The 18,685-nt window shown below is 39.7% G+C and overlaps 1 protein-coding gene across 1 annotated transcript; it reads right to left on the bottom strand.

Annotated features, from left to right (window-relative positions):
- Nucleotides 1-3,191: 3,191 nt before the first annotated feature.
- abcb10 (ATP-binding cassette, sub-family B (MDR/TAP), member 10) lies at nucleotides 3,192-17,097 on the bottom strand. The gene is made up of 14 exons (XM_082528133.1): nucleotides 16,011-17,097; nucleotides 14,103-14,309; nucleotides 13,108-13,310; nucleotides 10,298-10,432; nucleotides 9,619-9,765; nucleotides 8,874-9,009; nucleotides 8,685-8,780; nucleotides 7,149-7,358; nucleotides 6,979-7,058; nucleotides 6,659-6,839; nucleotides 6,099-6,142; nucleotides 5,908-5,942; nucleotides 5,693-5,751; nucleotides 3,192-5,592 (listed from the first exon to the last, which is right to left on the bottom strand). The coding sequence occupies exons 1-14, from the start codon at nucleotides 16,444-16,446 to the stop codon at nucleotides 5,399-5,401; spliced, it is 2,163 nt and encodes a 720-aa protein (XP_082384259.1). The 5' UTR covers nucleotides 16,447-17,097; the 3' UTR covers nucleotides 3,192-5,398.
- Between the last annotated feature and the right edge of the window lie 1,588 nt (nucleotides 17,098-18,685).

Here is an 18,685-nt window from a genome sequence, read left to right as displayed (position 1 = left end):
GGAACGTGTAAGAATAGCACAAGCTCAGGCATTCAGTAGCTGGAACCAATACTCTTGCTGTACATGAGCGTGCTACCTTTTAAAGTGTGGCAGCATGCTCGACATGTACAGTAGATCTTTCTTTATTTTAAGAACGAATAGGCAGGACTTGATGTTGGAGATTTAAATGAACTTGCTGTCCATTTTGCTGCTGTGAGGAGTGGCTGAGGATACTGAGGATGTTGTAAGTGGACAGGTAAAAATCGAACACAACCATAAAATATCAGCTCCTTTATCAGCTCTTGTTTCTCTTCATTTTGATTCAATCAGCTCATGGAATCACCCTCCAGTGCTCGGGGTGAGCATAACATGAAGATGGTAAAATGTCACCATGTGGGCAGTGTTATGGAAGATGATGGGCGGTGTGACATGCCAAAGACAGGCAGAGGTTGATGCATGGCTACCTATTCGGTGGATTTCTCAAAATTATATTGAGTCTTCTCTGCTTTATGTGACTGTAGAAATTCTCCTGAGATTCCTCCATATGGTGCTTTGGCATGACTGAGATTCAAAACGCAACGTAAATTATTCTGGTTATTTAGTTATATTTATTATTATATATTATATAGTTATATTCCTGTTTGTTTGTTTTTTAGCAATGTAAGGCTCTGTGTGGTGTTTCCAAGTGACAAATAAAGACTTTGAATGCTGCTGTGTAAGGCCAAGAAGGGTCAGGACCTCTTTTCTTGGCGTTCCTCAAATAGCTCAGTGTAGTCACGTGGGGATCGGTGAGGGGAGCTGCAGCACATGGAGCTGGAATTGGAGACCTGGTCTGGTGCAGGGGAGAACCCAAAGTCTATAGTCTTAAGCTGAATGCCAACTAATGGAAGCAGCAAGACATCAAAGTCTTGAGCAATATGTCAGAAATATTCCAAGATCAGATATTTAGACTTTAAATTAGATAGTCTTTTTTACAGCATTATTTGGTCACTAAGGTCAAGAATTAATAAAACTATTCATCAAATCATTGTTTTATTCCAGATGTTTTCAGTGTGGTTCAGTCTTGTGTGGATGTGCTATAAAACCTGTCATTTACAAAGCAGAACTGACAAATTTCAAATTTTAAAGACTTGATTCATCTTCATGGACTTTTAAGCTGCCCCCCAGGTGTAACAAACGTTTTACAAGGATAAATATATCGACTGCATCCCTTCAATGCCACGACCTGTCTGTGTGCCAGCAGATGGGACAACGGTCTATTTGCAGCAAAGCTCACAGCACTGTCATCACAACCTACCAGCAGCTGAATACACATTAATCATATCACAACCATGAGGTTTCAGTCTGGTATGAAGGACTGAACCAGAAACCTGAAGTGAGAGCCTCACAGCAGGAAGGTAGCTCAGTGTATGAAGCAGCAGTGCCACCTAGTGAGAGCCTGAAACACTGCACAGGCACGCACTGAAACGCGGTTAGGTCAATGAACATGAGGAGAATTACTGCCGTTTTGCACAAAGTAGTTGGACAACTGAGTTTTTTCATGACAAATTTAGCTGATAAAACATCTGGATTTCCCCCCCCCCAAGTGTTAACAATATAGAGGCTGTTCACCTGAACTCTCAATATGAAGTGAAGTGATGTCAGTGCAAATGAAGGAGCTCATCATTAACCAAAATAAACCAATCAGAGAGACTTTAACAGTGGTCAAATCACGGACCGGATACATTCAAGAATAAAAGCACTTCTCAGTCAGCAACACCAAAAGCCCTGAGAGGCACCTATAGTGGATAACTACAGAATTATTTCCCGTGGATATTACATTGCAAGTTAGTGCAACACTTTTATTAAACTCCTTGAATTGAGGCTGAAAATGTAATCATCCAGATACTTATGTAATATGGATGAACAAATGTGATATAATGACAGAACGGCAGAGCAGCTGGGACTGCTTGATTCATCATCACATGGTTTCTGCTGGAACTGTAGTGGAAAGTCAATTGAAGAGTGGGAGTGTAACAGCTTCTTTGTAAACTGTTTAAATACTAGTGTGATGACCATTCAACTCATTCAACTCTCTCGGTTTGGTTTGGAGGTGGGCAACCCGTGTGACGCGGGGCTTAAGAGGAAGCACACCTGTCACCACGTGGCTGATTGTTTAAAATATGTCCCTTCTCTCCTCTATGCTACGCATGTGGTTTTGTTTAGATTTGTTTCTGGGAGCCAAAAAGGCCATCTTTATGTTGCAGTTTTGCCTGATGTATATTTGAGGATGAAGATGACTATTTCACCATTTTGATGTTATTGTCATGATTGGAGAAATATAAATCAGTTTCTTTATTTGGTTCACATTCAGAATTAACTTCACGATGGTCTTCATCTGCAGACAGATCCTCCTCCTCTATGATCAAAGTTGAATTTTAGAGCTTTCAGGGCTATGACCCTTTATTCTGCTGCTCATTCGGAAAAACTCTGACAGGAGAATGTCTCATATGTAGCTGTGGAATGTTGTCAGGACTCCACTGCAGAGATTCTTTACACGTTTTGCTCTCTTGCTGGCGAGTGTCCCCTCAATGTGGGTGGAGAAGAAGTCATAACGCCACCTGCATTCACGCGGTTTACACGAGGTCAATAGAACCTCATGTAGGGAGTGTTGTGCGTGTGGTGAAATGTGTCTCACAGCTGCACATAAAACAAATAGATTTTGACCCCTTTAACAACCACTTTGAATGCCAGGTCGAACTGACCCAAACACTATCTATGTGATATAAACATGCGGGGGTTAAAAAAATACTTTAAAAAATCGAAGGGAAAATTTTTTTTTTAACTTTAAAACAGGCCAGTTTGACCCGCAACATAAAAGGCCTGTTAATCATTGGTTACTAAGCTCTGGTTCTCTTCACAGTGTCTTTTTGTCCCATCTCCCTCCCCAGATCCCCAAACCTGTCGTGGCAGACGGCCGCCCCTCCCCAAGCCTGGTTCTACAGGAGGTTTCTTTCTGTTACGAGGACGTTTTTCCTTCCTACTGTTACCAAGTACTTGCTCATAGGGGTTCATCTGATTGTTAGGGTTTTCTATGTTTTTTTTACTTTACAATATTAAGCACCCTGGGGTGACTTGGTGTAATTTGATTCTATGGGGACTAGTAGCTGTGTATGATAACAAACCACTTACAAAAAATTCACATAAAACTCACACACACACACACACAGCAATTTATTAGTATTTTACTTTATTTATCTTTACATAGAAGTATCATAATAAACCCACCGTGTCATATTTATATGTCACTATTTACAAGTTAGAAAAAGAAAAAGAAACTTGCAGCTGTGAGTTGTGTGAGCACATTGACCTGCTGTCAGCTGGACGTTCAGCATTTACTTTAGTGTGGAGTGAATTTACTCTCCAGCTTCTCCAGTTTAGCAAAAAGACATTCAAGGCAACTTTTCAAGTAAACTTAGCTCTAAAATGTGGACTAACATGTCGCAATGATGTGAAACTCTAATGTGATTTGAGTAAAATTGTTTTTCCTTCTAAAGTGAAAAAAAAAATGATAAAGAAGAAACGGGTCCACAATAAACCACCTTGTGTTCAATATACTTAACATAAAGAACACACAGATAAAATCCACCTGAAACACAGGCTACACGCTGCAATGAATAAATAAATAACTCTAAAAGTGATAAGTCACTGCAGATCAATGCCGGATTAATTTCCCCTAAAACTACATCTGCATTAGTGTCACTTATGAGCCACCTCACATCACTGCCTACAAACTGTGAGCTAAATTGATATTTTAGCCAGTTGTCATAGACAGTTTCCAACGATTAATTAGTTCAAAATGGACCAGAGTGTCCAAATGTAACAAACAGCAAATATGTGTAAGACAGCACTATAACATCTATATTAATGATACGTGATAAATTATACGAGTCCTTCATGTTGCTTGTTTTTTCTCACTCACTGAAATATAAAAGGAGTTTAGTAACTAATGCAGACTTGTCATCAGTAATGTTCCCAGCTACTCGTTACAAAGGTTAACTGGGCTCTACAGCGACAAATCAAAAGGAGCCGTTTCTGATAGAGAAGCAGGGAATTTGGCCTCAGGACATTTACATGTCTGGGTTAAAAATGAAGGAATATCCTCTCAAACAGAATCTCAGTGAGACGTGAAGAGGGCATTTATGAACCTAATATTTATGCAGGAGTGTCATCGCTTCTGAGTCTGTGTCTTATAAGCTTCAGCACTGTAGCTACATGTAGATGGTTACATGTCTATAGAGAACTTAAAGCCAGCCAAGTGCACATCCAGTAAACACCCGGCTGTGCACAGAGGAGACGATTGTGCCACATAGGCAGTTTTAAGCAGCGTCATCTGTGCTCACATGTACACTCACATGTCTAAAGGTGCAATGCCGTTTTCGGCTTTTCCAAATTAAAAGGTTAAACTCTCATCTGCGCTGCATAGCTTTCTGAAAACAATATAAGATGATGAAAATGTGGATTTCTGACAGTGAAATAGACGTTTTGATGATACGCAGACCTGCACAGACGCTATTGACTTGACTCCAGTGTCCTTCCTCCTTGAGAGCAGCAGATCTCCAAACATAAAAGTGTCTGCTCAGCAGCCTCAGTCAGCTTTACCCTGCATCTGAACTCATTTGTATTACATTTGACAAACAAAGACAGTAGAGTTCAACAGTTTCAAGGCTGTCAGTTAAATCCTGAACACAAACAGTTACACGAGTGTAACTGGTTTAGACTAAAACTGACAAATGTGCTTACATTAATCAAAATGTATTAAAATAGTGTTCAGTCCTGTTTTACAAGGGTGTAAACACCACATACATATATATAAATATATATATATATATATATATATATATAGCTGCTCATTTGTTTCATTAGTTCTTTAGACTCTAATATGACAGTAAAAGGCTTCAAGTCTTTATAGAAAAAAAAATCAGCTGTAGAGAGACAAAAACAAATATACATTTAGCAGAGTTGTAAAAATCAATCTGGACTGTTTTGGTAACTTGACCAAAAAAAAAAAAAAAGAAAAAAAAGAAATCCAGATGCAGACACAGTGTCACATTTAAATTCTTCAAAATTCCTCCTGAACGTCTGAATGATAGAAAACAGGATTTGAGCTTTTCCCCTAAAACTGTAGTTATAAGTCCTTTCTCTTAATCTCACCTTCTTCAGCATAAGATGAGATATTTTCAAAAAGTACTGAGTGATCCACATGTGATGCTATGTACGGCAGTCTTTTCAGCAACGAGACAGAAAGAAAAGCTTCAGCCTTAAATAAAATTTGATTTTTTCCAGTGGCTTCCCTTCAACTGGAGTTCAAAGGTTATCACAGACAGTGACCTCACCTCCTGATTTCTCTATCATTCACGCATCCGTGCTCCCTGTCCTATCAGATAAGTGCTCGCTGCTGCTCTTCCTGTAGAAACGCCTGTTTCTCCATCAGCTTCCTGAATAGTCCTTGCCTGTTTCCTAGCAGCTCGGTAGGCTGGCCACACTCAGCTATGCGCCGCTGGTCCAGCACAGCAACAGCGTCCGCGTTCTTAATCGTAGAGAGACGGTGAGCGATGATCACGACTGTCCTCCCTGTTAAAAGGACGACAACAGCACGAAATAAAATATAAGTGTGGTTACGTATGTGTGACGCAACAGGAAAGGCAGGGAAAGCAAAGCGGGTAAAGTGTACCTTCCATCAGACGCTCCAAAGCCTCCTGGACAAGAAACTCATTCTCAGCATCCAGCGCACTACAGAAAAATGAAGATTAAAATAAATTAATATCCACCTTTAAACTAAGTTTCTATCACAGGTTACTTACAATCCGTATTCATGTTCAGATGAGCAAACAATGACAAACAAATCAACAAAGTATGATAAGTTATAATTCATTCCCCGTCTCTCACCTGGTAGCCTCATCTAAAAGCAGGATCTTTGGATTCTGTGGAAAGAAACCACAAATATGATTAAAAGACACCATTTCACACAAAAAGGAAATCTGGAAAAAGAGTAGAAGATTCTAGTCAAAATAAATCTACTCAAGTTCTTCGGTGAATGCAATGATTCTAGATGCGTAAAACAATTACGGTCTATTTACCTTGAGTAGAGCTCTGGCTATGGCTATCCTCTGCTTCTGACCACCTGACAAACAGACAAGGTAATTATGTGCACAGTCAGAGTCAAGTTAGTCAACAGCAGCTAAAAACCCCAGAAAGAAATAATGAAATGATGCTCTGATAGCGCGAGCTTTCAAAAAAGAAACCTGCGCCCATTTAAGGAGTTTAAAGTCTAAAGATAGAGCTTCTGAACAGGTAGTATCAAATATTAAAACATAAAATGATTTTGGAGTTTAAATCCATCCATTCATGATGAGAATTTTGAACATGCTTCCTCAGTAATTAAAACAAATTAAATGAGGTCTATTGTGTTCATGTTCAGCTCCATATTTTTACTCTTAAATATTTAATTCATGGCACTAAATATATATTTTTTAAATTTATCTTATACTGGGAGCATTTAGAGCAGTCTAAGGCACTACAGTGAAAGCACAAATAAATGTCTAAGGAATTGGACAGATGAAAAAATAGTTCCCATTTAAGTCTCACAAATAAAACTTTCTGTAGTGTCGGCTCATAAATAGTTGATTTGGTTCCTCACCTGACAGCAGCACTCCTTTCTCCCCCACCACAGTGTCAAAGCCTTTAGGAAACGTCTGGATGAAGTCATAGGCGTTGGCTACTTTGGCTGCTCTGTAGACGTCCTCTGTGGTTACAGCATCTGGATCCGTCGCTCCATAAGCGATATTCTCTCTGATAGAGCAGGAGAAGAGCACCGGCTCCTGCAAGAGGGAGGCGAAAAGTGCAGCAGGGGTGAGAGGTCATGTATTGTAATACATTATGCATTGCTTTTGCCGTATTTAACTTGTGTGGTGTGCGTTATATCTGCTGTATAAAACAAGTTAACCATTAAAGTATTACCTGACTAACAGTTCCAATGTGACTTCTGAGCCAGTAAGGATTTAAATCCCTGATGTCATGACCGTCGATGGTGATCACACCTGAACAAAAACATTCATGTCAAATCCACTTTATCAGTAGCTTCAAGTGTTACAGTCACGGCGGAGAGGACAGAACGAGCTCGTTCTCACCAGCATCGGGGTCGTACAGCCTGAGAAGAAGTGAAACCATGGATGATTTCCCAGATCCACTCGCCCCCACCACAGCCATGATGCTACCGGCCGGGACCAAGAGATTCAGATTCTGGAAAATGGGGGCTTCTTTACGTGTCGGGTAGGCAAAAGAGACATCACAGAACTTGAGCTGGCCTTTCAGCTGGTCTGCTGGGAGGATTTTACCTTCTGTGGAGGAGCAGAGGATTTTATTGTATTAAACCAGACAAAGCTTAAAACTCGACTCGAGATTGATTTTAAACAGAAATCGTACATTTAAACACGTAAATGTGAGATGAATGTTTCTAGGAGAGATGTTCGAAATGTTAAATCAACTTGTGTTTTATAGTAGCAACTTGAAACTATCAATAAAACCTCTGAAAATTAATATACAGCGTAAACGCACTTCTATGCAACAACGTCATACTTTGCTTATAAAAGCATCTGTACCACTTTTTGTGTTTCTGACCTACAGTTTGTTCTGGTTTGAAAAGAGTCTGAAAACTTGCTTTAGGTTATTTATTTCATTAAGGAAAAATGAAAGCAAAATGCTAAACGTGTCAGGATTTGCATTTCTGACGCTTCTCCATCTGAGAAGTTTTACTGTACTTGAAGCTCAGTTGTGGCCTGTAAATAAATTAGGGGCCTGTGTTTTCAGTTCAGACAACAGTGAGAGAAACATTAGCACAACTAGGCAGGTTGCTACAATTTGTTTGCTCCAGTTTGCCCCAGATTTTAAAGCACACCTGACAACAGGAGCCGTTTAGCTCAAACTTGAGGAGCAGACCTGGTAGTCGGATCAGTTCGATGTTAGATTAAATTGCCGCCACAAACAAAACCACTCGAGAGTTCTGTGGCCAGGCTAAGATCACGTACTCAGGTTTCAGAGCAGTTATTGCTCAGCTCCCCAAACAAACCAGAGACCCATTAAATTGATCGTCCCTCCTCCCCGCTCTCCTGCTGGCCTGCACTTCGTTAACCATCTCAACTCCTCTCTTTCCACGCACACACGGTAAGACCTCCCCATGGCCACTCATAGGGAACCAATGTAATTAAGCAATAGATAAACAATATAAACAATTAAGTTCCTGTTTTTCCACTATCGACATTGGGTCCACAATGAGGATAAAAATTTTTTTTTTTTTTTAAAAAGATATTTTCTTTATGATTTATAATTACAGCACAGTCTGGGCTATGAACTACCAGAGCCTTTTCTTTTATTTGTATTTATTTCTTAAAACTTTAAGCACAAAGAGTCGTGCTGACTCTGACTTTATAATGTAGGAAAACTGAGAGGCACTGTTAAATTGCACTTCTTTACACTGACAGAAAGGAGAGTTTCAATGGTCTGTATGTGGCATCTCTGGTATAATGGACCTGGTCCAAGACTCACTTGAACTTGACTTTAGAGGTAAAATGTGCTCAGGCATTATACAAATACACTTTGAGTGAGTAGTAGTACAACATAACACGCGCAGGTATAAATCAGAATAATAAAATGTTGTGTGTACTGACCATTTAGAGGAAACTCAGGCTTTCTGTCCAGCAGCTCCCAGAGCCTGGCCCCGGCTCCAAAACCCTTCATCAGCTCAGAGTAGAACGAACTCAGACCTGCAAGTAAAACACAAAACCAGCGTGCTGTCAGCAACTGCACATCCACATGCTACATACACTGGTATGTATGTATGAATATGTACATCTTACCTGCGATACTGATGCCCACCCAAAAGGTGTACATGAGGAAGGATGAGAGCTCTCCCACAGTCATGTGCTGACTGGCCATCAGAAGGCCTCCTTTGTAGAGCACCGACAGGATCATCATGTTACCACTCAGACCAGTCTGAAATACACACGCACGCACACACACACCGATCACATGTTATCTAATTAACATAACATTTGGGACCACTGCTCCTCAATTACACTGATAATCATCTATTAGGGAACCAGCACAACGAGCTAAATGTTGAGTTTTCTCACCAGTCTCTGTCTTAATGCCTGTTACAAATATTGCACATTTATCTGGTGCCTCACAACAAACAAACTCATCAGCCCTGCAATAAAAGGTAACACACAGTGCATGTTTATTGTTGACAGTGCATCACATGGTGTTGATTAAATGCTTTATATATGATCACGTTCATAAAAGAAGGAGAGTAATCCAAGCTATGAAAAGCGAAGACGTGCAGGTTTTATAGACTACGTAACTGTTTAAAAGCTATAACGCTGGACATGCTGCGTTGCGCTTTATTTAACTTTTAATGCACACAGGCTGGTTTAAATATTCTCCGTCGTTGCATGGAGAACTGAATCAAACGGCAATTATGGTGCAACACCTCCTTGATTGTGACAAGCTCAAACTATGGGGCAAAAAGCAGAAGCTTGAGTGCAACACCTCATTTGCTAACGTATTTGATTTGCATCACTGAAAGGACACAAACGTACTCACCACTCCAAAGAAACCAGCCCGCATCACAGCCTCCTTCTTAGCCAGGCCGAGGACGTGGTCAGTCTTCTGTGTGTATTTGTCGACTTCTGACAGCTCCTTACCGAAAGCTCTGACTGTCCGCATGTTGCTGATTCGCTCCTCTGCCAACTACACACGAACGTGATTTTATTAGGACTTCACTGATTGAAAATCAAATTATCAACAAGAAAATTTACTCTGTCTGCCTATTTAATTAAGTTACCTAAGGAAGTAAAGCACTTATATGACATGTACACAAAACTAAGGATCTACTGCACAACACTCTGTTATACTGACTGCCTTCAAAGCCACTTTGAATTACATTCACCACACTTAGTAAACTATTTAAGCTATGCACTATAGTCATATATTTACATGGCTCTATATTGTAGTTTATCTTTATTATACATTTTCAACTTATTTTTTACTTTTATTGTATCTTTTTATTATTTAACCTATCAAATTATTGTTATATTTAATAATATTTATTTTGTGAAGAATTGAAAACTTTATTTGTAGGACTTACATGGGATCTTTTTTGAAAAGGCCAAAAACACTGGGTAACTACCCTTAAAAACCAAAACACTGGATCATAACAATAATCCTAGTAATATAAATTCAAGCTGTTTAACCCAGATGCGGTGTCGGTCTGTTTGCGTACCTGTGTGGCTTGTGCGAGTGCGTCCTGTGTGCGCTTGGAGATTGAGCGAAGGTATCTGCCATAGATGACAGCAAGACCGGCCATAGGAGGAACAATCAGCAACACAAAGCTCGCAAGACTGGGCGAGACGTAGAACTAGAAGAAGAGAGAAAGAAGCGAAAACAGGAGTTCTGGTGAAGGAAGTTTATAGAAAATGGTTTCACAGTAACAACACAGCTGATGACCTTTAAGAGTTTGATAAAGATGCAAAACATGAAAGAAAATATATTTACTCATTTACCATCCTAAGTCACGATAATACTCCACACCAAACATCAAGGGCCAATACACAATCTACACCAACCACAAGAAGACAGAGTGTTATTTTATTTTGGCGTTGTTTCAGTATTACTACTGAAAAGTTTAATCGAGTTAATCAGCAACATTAAAACCTCAGTTATAGCTCACTTGACAAGGAAGAAAATCTTTTCTTCTTCAAATAGTAAAAGTTAAACTTGTGTTAAAATTTTAAAAAGTTGCCGGTTTCGCTCTGATCTGATTGAATCCACTGTAGAAGCCACTGTGCGGAAATCTGGGTGCATTTTTGTTGTTAAGCGTGAAAGCATTTAAATCAGTGAGGTCACAGTGACACATCACAAGACTTAGACAGCTAATGGAGCCATTGTGATCTGTGATACTCTGATCCACCCAGTTTAACAGCTGATTACGGTAATTACTTCCATTCATTTCCTTGACCATTTACAAAAAGTAGAAATACATTTACTTCCTTACAAGAAGTAAAAACACCTTGTAAAGGGGGAGAGGTTAAACCATGAAGAAAATCTTATAAAGTATGAAAATGGGTAGAATGAACTATTGATAAACCAGTTTATTAAAAGGCCAGTAAGCAAGCAACAATTTAGCAACCTCTCTGTCAAAACTCTACATGATTTATATTCACATATACACATTTTGTGACTTTAGTAATGAGCATTGTTTGTCAGAGACGTGGCAGCTCCTCACACTCATTTCCTCATGCTAATAATTATTTTGGTAAACCTGCTGTACAACAGTTTTATAGTCTAACAATAGCATTGTGACCACAAGCACGCAGCAGAGAATGAGAAGCTGCAGATCAGACACAGAAAAAATAATAATAAGACACTTCAAAAGCAGACATGCTCTGCTCCAGTGCTGCTCAATGACTAAAACAGAGCTTTAATGTAAGAGAGAGCGTGAGAGATATACAAGGAAGGTTTTTTTTAAACAGGAACTACGTGACATTTCAGCTTGAAGATGACATTTCCAACAATTCTTTGCTTCCAGAAGTCACACGGATAAGAGCAAAATACTTCACCGCTGTGTGTGTGCCTTTTCAAAAGGCTCATTCTGAGGAGGATAATTATCTTTGTGGCTCCAGGACATTGACTTTATAATATTTATGTCCATAGTAATCATTACACAGTTATTTAATCAGCAATTTTTTATGCTTCCTCCCTCATTCACAGGGTTTTTCCAGGTTCCCAGCTGGTCTTCATGTAGACGTACAGTATTTTTTATATTATATAAAATACACTTTAGCATTTTTCTGTTGTTTTTTGACACTTTATGACAAAAAATATTTATGACTGAGCAACTTAAAACCTATTTTTAAAACATCACATTGTGATTTTCCTTTGGTGTAAGCCCAACTGTTTTACGTATTATTTTTTTTATATACCACTGGATTTGGTGCGTGCACTAGTGGCATATAAAACCTGACTTATAAATAATGTACAGATCCATGGATCAAGGTTCAGCTGAAAGTCTGGGATATTTTAAGAAGAGAAGATAAACTAGAGGATAATTTACAAATACATGCTGAGGTTAAGCCTAATGAAATGGATCAAGTTTGAGGAAGGTCTGTCACTGTGAAAAACAGGACTTTTTCAGATATTTGAACACACCATTAGACACAGACTAGATCTTAATGACCCAATATTGAAAATATTCCTTGATGCTTACCAAAGTGATTCAACTAAGGGCAACATCTCTAAAATTTATAAAAAATAAAAAAAAAAGCATTTGACCAAATAATTAAATAAATATATTCACACCATGGAATCATTAAAGAGAAATGCAGGGAAAAAAGGAGCAATTTCTTAATATCCAATGAGAACTAGTTGAATGTATTAAATTTCAGTGGAAATATACATATTCTCGGATAGTGAAAGAACTTGAATTGGCATATTTAATTTGTTTGTTTATCCCACCACAACTGAAAGCACATTTTGAAGGAGGAGATTCTAAACGTGGCTGTGTGGGTTCCAGGAAACCAATCACTGGCATATATTCTGGGAATGTCGGCTGATGAGGCCCTATGACGCAGACATTCACTAATTCACTTCTCACAAAGGGCTGAAACACATACTTAACACTCATCTACCTTTGCAGCTCTCCTCTGATACACTCTAATGAATACATATTTGATATTCTGCCTGCAAAAAAAAAAAAAGAAAAAAAAAAAAGCACTCACTAAAGACATTGGTTGCTGCCTAAAGCACCCACAATTCATGAGTAGATAGATATATTATATCATCAATTCGAAGTCGCTCTGAAAATTCTTCATAACTTTGTGTGTGCACTCCATCCCTCCCAGAATAGATTACATGACTTTCATATTTCTGTAAAAGCCAACAGAAGATATGAGATCGTACTGGCTCTGAATTTGCATTTATGAATATCAACTGCAAATAAAGAATTAAAACAAACAAACAAACAAAAAACAATAATAGAGGGTTCAGATATGACCTGAGGGACAAGAGCAACACACTCGGAGGGGATGTACTCACCATCATGCTGACACCAGCAGCTGCCTGGGCAACGGCTCTCAGCCCATCTGACAAGTTGTCTGTGATTGAGCGGCCCACCACGGCCGTGTCAGCAGAGAGACGGTTTATAAGCTCGCCAGTCCTATTCTTGTCAAAGAATGCCACTTCCTGTCTGAGAATGGAGGAGAAGACGGAGGCACGGAGATTACGAACAATCTGTTGCCCTGCAGAGAGATGGGAAACGTGATCAGAGAGGGAGAAAGCAACTGCTGCTGTGCAAAATTACATGCACTTGGCCATGCCAGAAAAACGTCTGGTTCACACTTGATTATGTTCAGGTAAGTATTTGGCCAATTGTAAATTCAATGTTTACAGGTGTTATTAATTAACTAAAGAGATAGAATAACATTTTGGGAGATTCCCTCATTCATGTCCATCCATCCATTGAGAGGTTGGGTAAATCCTGTAACACACATGCTCACATCTACAGCCAATTTAGATTTCCAAGTATGAAAAGAAGCCACACAGCCTCAGCCAGACAGGAGGTTGGGACGTCCTGCTCTTCATCCCACCCCCCAACACTCTAATGTTACTCTTGGCTGAGAAAGAAAAAGAAGCAGAGACTCCAGGAAGTCGCTGTGCTGGGATAATGGCTGGCAAAAGTAACTACAGCTTCTAGGTTTTCCATAAAACCACCTCTTTGTAGTTGTGACATTTATGTTTTTGAATAAATAAACAGGGCAAGACACGAGGCTCTCTGTGGTAACACAATCACATCAAAGCCTTCAGGTCACACTGTAAGACTGACCTTTAGATCCAACTCTTTGCAAACAATCTCTTAAATAAATAATTCCTTAAATGGTTGTTTGGATTATTTCCCTGAACTATGAAGATTAAAGCACAGACCATGAGGAGAGAGCTCAAATTTAACTGTAGTCTCAGCTGTCCAGTGTTTTTAATTTTTTAATAGTTACCCAATTAAGTGCCTTCGTTTACGTCAGGTGAGTAAATCTCACCTGAGGACTGCATGAGGTAGACTCTGGCGGCATTACACGCTCCACCACACAGAAACACCCCCGCCAGCATGATACACAGCGACGTCAACGAGGCCGTCATCGTCTCGGCGTCTGATGCACTGGCGTAAATGGTGTCAATCACTCTGCCCAGGAAGAAGGGAGCTGACATCGTTACTGCACTGGAGACAGTCAGGAAGCCTATAGCAGCTGTGGTGGATAAAACAACAAAAAGAGAGAAAAATCAGAACCAAAGCAAAAATGTGACACTTTAAATATGTGTGAAAAATAAAAACCCAGGGCTAGAAATTATTAAACAAAGTCTTATCTTCTTCTTTGAAAGAGTTATACCAACACAACTACTATGGGAGGTTTTTCTAATGTCACAGATATTTTAAACAGAGTAAAGAGGAGCAAGAAAGGTTTATAGTAGGCAATGAATACCATTTGACTTCAACATGTACAGCTGCAGTCTCGACATGAGATCAGATGAGGTTAATGTAAGCCAGAGATACTAAAGAACTGTGAACCCTAAAGAAATGCAACCCTAACCTAAAAGAAAATACAATGACCACTTTGTAAAGTACAGTGAGGTGACCGGTTGTCACTGATTACAAAAAACATGGTAAAAGTGTAGACACTGTTTTACTTCAACTGATTGTTACGCTTGCATGCACATGACATGAGGGTTGGGAAACAGGAGGACTTACGAAAACCTTATAAAACTACAAATAAACTTCTACAGAAACAGGAAGTAACCTCTTGTTTAATGTGTGAGGTCAGCTTTGGCAAGCAGAAATAGATTTGTGATTTTATTTTTGTAATATTTGTGCCATCATCAATCCAGAGAACAGAAGAAATGAAGTGTGCCAGAACACCATCAGCTCTGAAACTTAACCCGACACGCAAAAACCTCCAGGGGAGCTTGAAGGTTTTCAGACCAATAATAATAATAATAATAATAATAATAATAATAATAATAATAATCCACAGCTATTTACACAACATAAGCAGGGGTTTTCCAGGCTTAAAATGGACCTAATGGTGTCAGCTATGCACATAAGTGTGAATGAGCTGTGTATGGTTAGGACAGCAAGTCTATATTGCCTTGGTTAATAGACATCTGTCCATTTTCTGACATTGCTGCCCATTTTGTGAACAAAACTGAAATTTAAACTGAGCAGAAGGCTAACACGTTTTTTGTGGGCATCGGGAAAAAAGAAGGAAAGGATCAACTTTCATAATGCTGTAAATATCCTAAAGGTAACTGATAAAGTGTGTCAGCAGATAGAGACACTATCAGCCGGGCACCAAAATCATTGTTTACAACGCTTTAGGACTCTGCAGCACATGTCACAGAGTAGCATCACAGCTCACAGACTAGAGTGTGGGGTTTGTCATGCATATAATGTGTTTGGCACTCAACATAACTAAAAAAAAACAAAAACGAACTGATTCCACAGTAACACATTTACTTTGGGCACCTGTTTTATTTGAAGTCTTTCCTACTGTTCAAGCCTACTATTATTTCTTTCTTTTTTCCCTTTTAAATCCCTAGCACTGCTTTTTTAAGTTTAAAAATACATTCACGTCATGTCAAGTTTAAAAATAAATTTACATTTTTTTTAATGATTGTAAATCACCTACAGCAGTCCACATTTTGCGAGTCAGTGATATTTAAATTATAAAATGCAAAATCAACGTATATTTCCCACAAAAGGGAGTATCAGACACAGTTTTCTAAAATTACAATAAAAGTGACACCTTGTTTTTATTAAGGTTAAAGCACTTTAAAAATAAGAAATGTTTTTTACTCTGTCAGTGAAACACCTAAAGTTAATGATCCAGTTATGTTGTTGATGGTTTTTGTTAATGGCTACACCTTAAGGTAAAAGGTCACATAAAGTTTACCTGCCAGTCTTCCTCTCTCCGGGTGAGCCAGTCTCAAAATCCTTTTAACATCCTCCAGGGGGACCGTGGTGGGGGCCTGGCTTCTTTCTGTGTCCGCCTGGGTCTTCACTGATCCGGCAGGTGAGGGTGTAGAGGCCGCTGAAGAGCTAGCAAAGGCAACAGGTGTGCGAGCGAGAGTCCGGCTGTGTGCGCAGAGCACAGGGACACCCGTGAGGGGGCTGCGCGGTAGGACCGTAATGTAGGGCCTGGGAGCCCACACAGGGAATGCCAGGGTCGGATGGAGTGAGGATTTGAGCCCGGATGACTGCCTCGTCCTCCGGAGGGCAGCTGAGAAGGTCGGACGATGCTCCAGCCATAACAACCTAGAATGCATTAGCTTCAACCTGGATAGATGCACTTTGTGTGTGCAGCCTGGCACGCGTATTAAAAGACACATCGTCCTATTTCACAGCTATTTACCAGATAATATATGATACTTGATGATTTCGTCAAAAAATATAAATAAATCTCTTTGTATTGCTTTCTCCGGACTCAGTCTTTGAGGGTGTCGATGTGTTTCTGGTTCAGTAAGTCCACCAGGAGAAACATTTTTGGACATCCAGCCGGTCTGCCAACACACCGTGTCCTCCCGTACAGCTTGTAACCGCTACATTGTCGCTTTTAGACCGTTGCTGTCAATTTTATCTGTTCCTGACAGCCACCTTTTACCCACTTTATCTCTTATCACCGAACAGCTACCAACACCCCGCCTGTCGCTCTCATCTGCCGCTAAAAGTCCGTTTGGCAGGCGGGTGAAGTGAAAACACCAGCTGCCAAATACTGACCAACAGAAAGTCCGCTGGAAAGGATAGACCTACTTTAACGAAGAGGGTAAAAGATATAAACAGGAACGGTGACCCTGATTTGTCTCGCGTACACAAGATACCTCTTCCAACTCAACGCCGACTTCAATGGCTGACGATATAAACTTTCCCAGACATAACCAAACAATCCCAGATCACTCGCACATGGTGGCTCATAAATCTCATCTCATAAATTCACCCTTTATAGAACATAGAAGATGTATAAAACTTTTCTTTTTTTTTTAAAGAGACATTTTACTATTCTGTGAATATGTTTCATCTTGTCAAAAATAAGAGTTCGTTTTAATTTTGAAGGCAGCAACAGGTTTCAATAATCTGGGATAGAACCGTGTTTATCACTGTGTAGCATCCCCTCTTCTTTTAACAACCATCTGTAAACATCTGGTAACAGGAGACCCACTGCTGGACTTCTGGGAGCAGAATACTGTCCTATTCTTGTCTGATAGAGGTTGCTACCTGCTTAAAAGTCCTTTTTTGCTGTATTCTTCATTTCATGATGCTCCAAATGTTTTCAGTTGGTGAAAAGTCTGGACTGAAGGCAGGGCACTGCAGCACCTGTACTATTCTACTATGAATCCAAACTGCTGCAGTAGGCAGTTTAGCATAGTATTTGCTGAAATATGCCAGTTTACCTAGTGACACCTCCACCTCGTCCATTTCCTCTCGTACCCACATTTTCCAGTACAAATTAATTTCCCTCCCCTTCTCTTCTAGGCAATAATATAGTATAGTATAGTAAATCTGACTGACTGTCAGAACTGAGATTATGTAAAACAAAACTTTTCTTTCTGTGAGATTGTTCACCATAGTAACATGATTATTGCTGTCATATCTGCTTTGTATGGGTAAAACAGTCCTCTCTCGTGTGCTTTCTGGTTAATTGCATCATTTTCATTTTCTCCAGAGAAAAAAGGAATCACCACATAGCTGCCCACATCTGTATCTGCCTATTTCCTGTAATTTATTTGAAACCTGCTGCAGGCTCCCTTCCTCTCTTCCAGGTGGCTGTGTTGTCAGTGAAAACTGATTTATCTATGTCCCCTGATACCTGATTAAATATATCATTAGTCATGATTAGAACGAGCAGTGGGTTGATTAAATTACCCTGAGCTATTCCAGCCAAGTCCTTGATTTATGCTCATCTTTTTAATGGTAAATGGTAAAATGGCCTGCATTTTTATAGCGCTTTTCTAGTCCATAGGACCCCAAAGCGCTTTACACTACATTCAGTCATTCACCCATTCACACACACATTCACACACTGGTGATAGCAAGCTACATTGTAGCCACAGCTGCCCTGGGGCGCACTGACAGAGGCGAGGCTGCCGGACACAGGCGCCACCGGGCCCTCTGACCACCACCAGTAGGCAAACACGGGGTTAGTATCTTGCCCAAGGATATTTGGCATGCAGCCAGGATGCAGCCTGGGATCAAACCACCGACCTTCTGATTAGGGGCTGACCTGCTCTGCCACCTGAGCTACAGCCAAAAAATTGATTTTTTTTTCACAGCAAAACAGTGCTGCTTACTGTTTCTTTACTTCCCTAAGCTTTAATTCTCAGCTACATTAGCATGGCAGAGCATACTTGGATTTTCCCACAGGAAGTTATTTTGTGCCTTTGAGTGCTGCTTTACACATTTAAACTATGCTCATCTCCAAAATTTACTCATTTAACAGTTCAGTCTCATTTATTTTAGTTCTTTCTCTCTCTCATTTAGTTTCCCCTTAGTTTAGTTTTAGTTTCCCTTGTATCTCAACAAATTAATTAGCCAGCATTTCTATGTTGTCTTTATTTGTAATTGCTTTTTCCT

This window comes from Aulonocara stuartgranti, assembly GCF_965226115.1.
Source record: "Aulonocara stuartgranti genome assembly, chromosome: 1".
Classification (NCBI taxonomy): Eukaryota; Metazoa; Chordata; class Actinopteri; order Cichliformes; family Cichlidae; genus Aulonocara; species Aulonocara stuartgranti.
Note: the sequence above shows the minus strand (reverse complement) of the source record. Positions and strands in the feature narration are given on the sequence as shown.

Bases quoted from the DNA above. Each gene is read 5' to 3' on its own strand.
- abcb10 (XM_082528133.1), bottom strand. From the start codon at position 16,446: ATGTGTCTTTTAATACGCGTGCCAGGCTGCACACACAAAGTGCATCTA. The intron at 7,059-7,148 runs GTGAGAACGAGC...GTTTTTGTTCAG, and splicing joins GCTGTACGACCCCGATGCTG to GTGTGATCACCATCGACGGT. The intron at 6,143-6,658 runs GTGAGGAACCAA...TCTGTTTGTCAG, and splicing joins GAAAGGAGTGCTGCTGTCAG to GTGGTCAGAAGCAGAGGATA.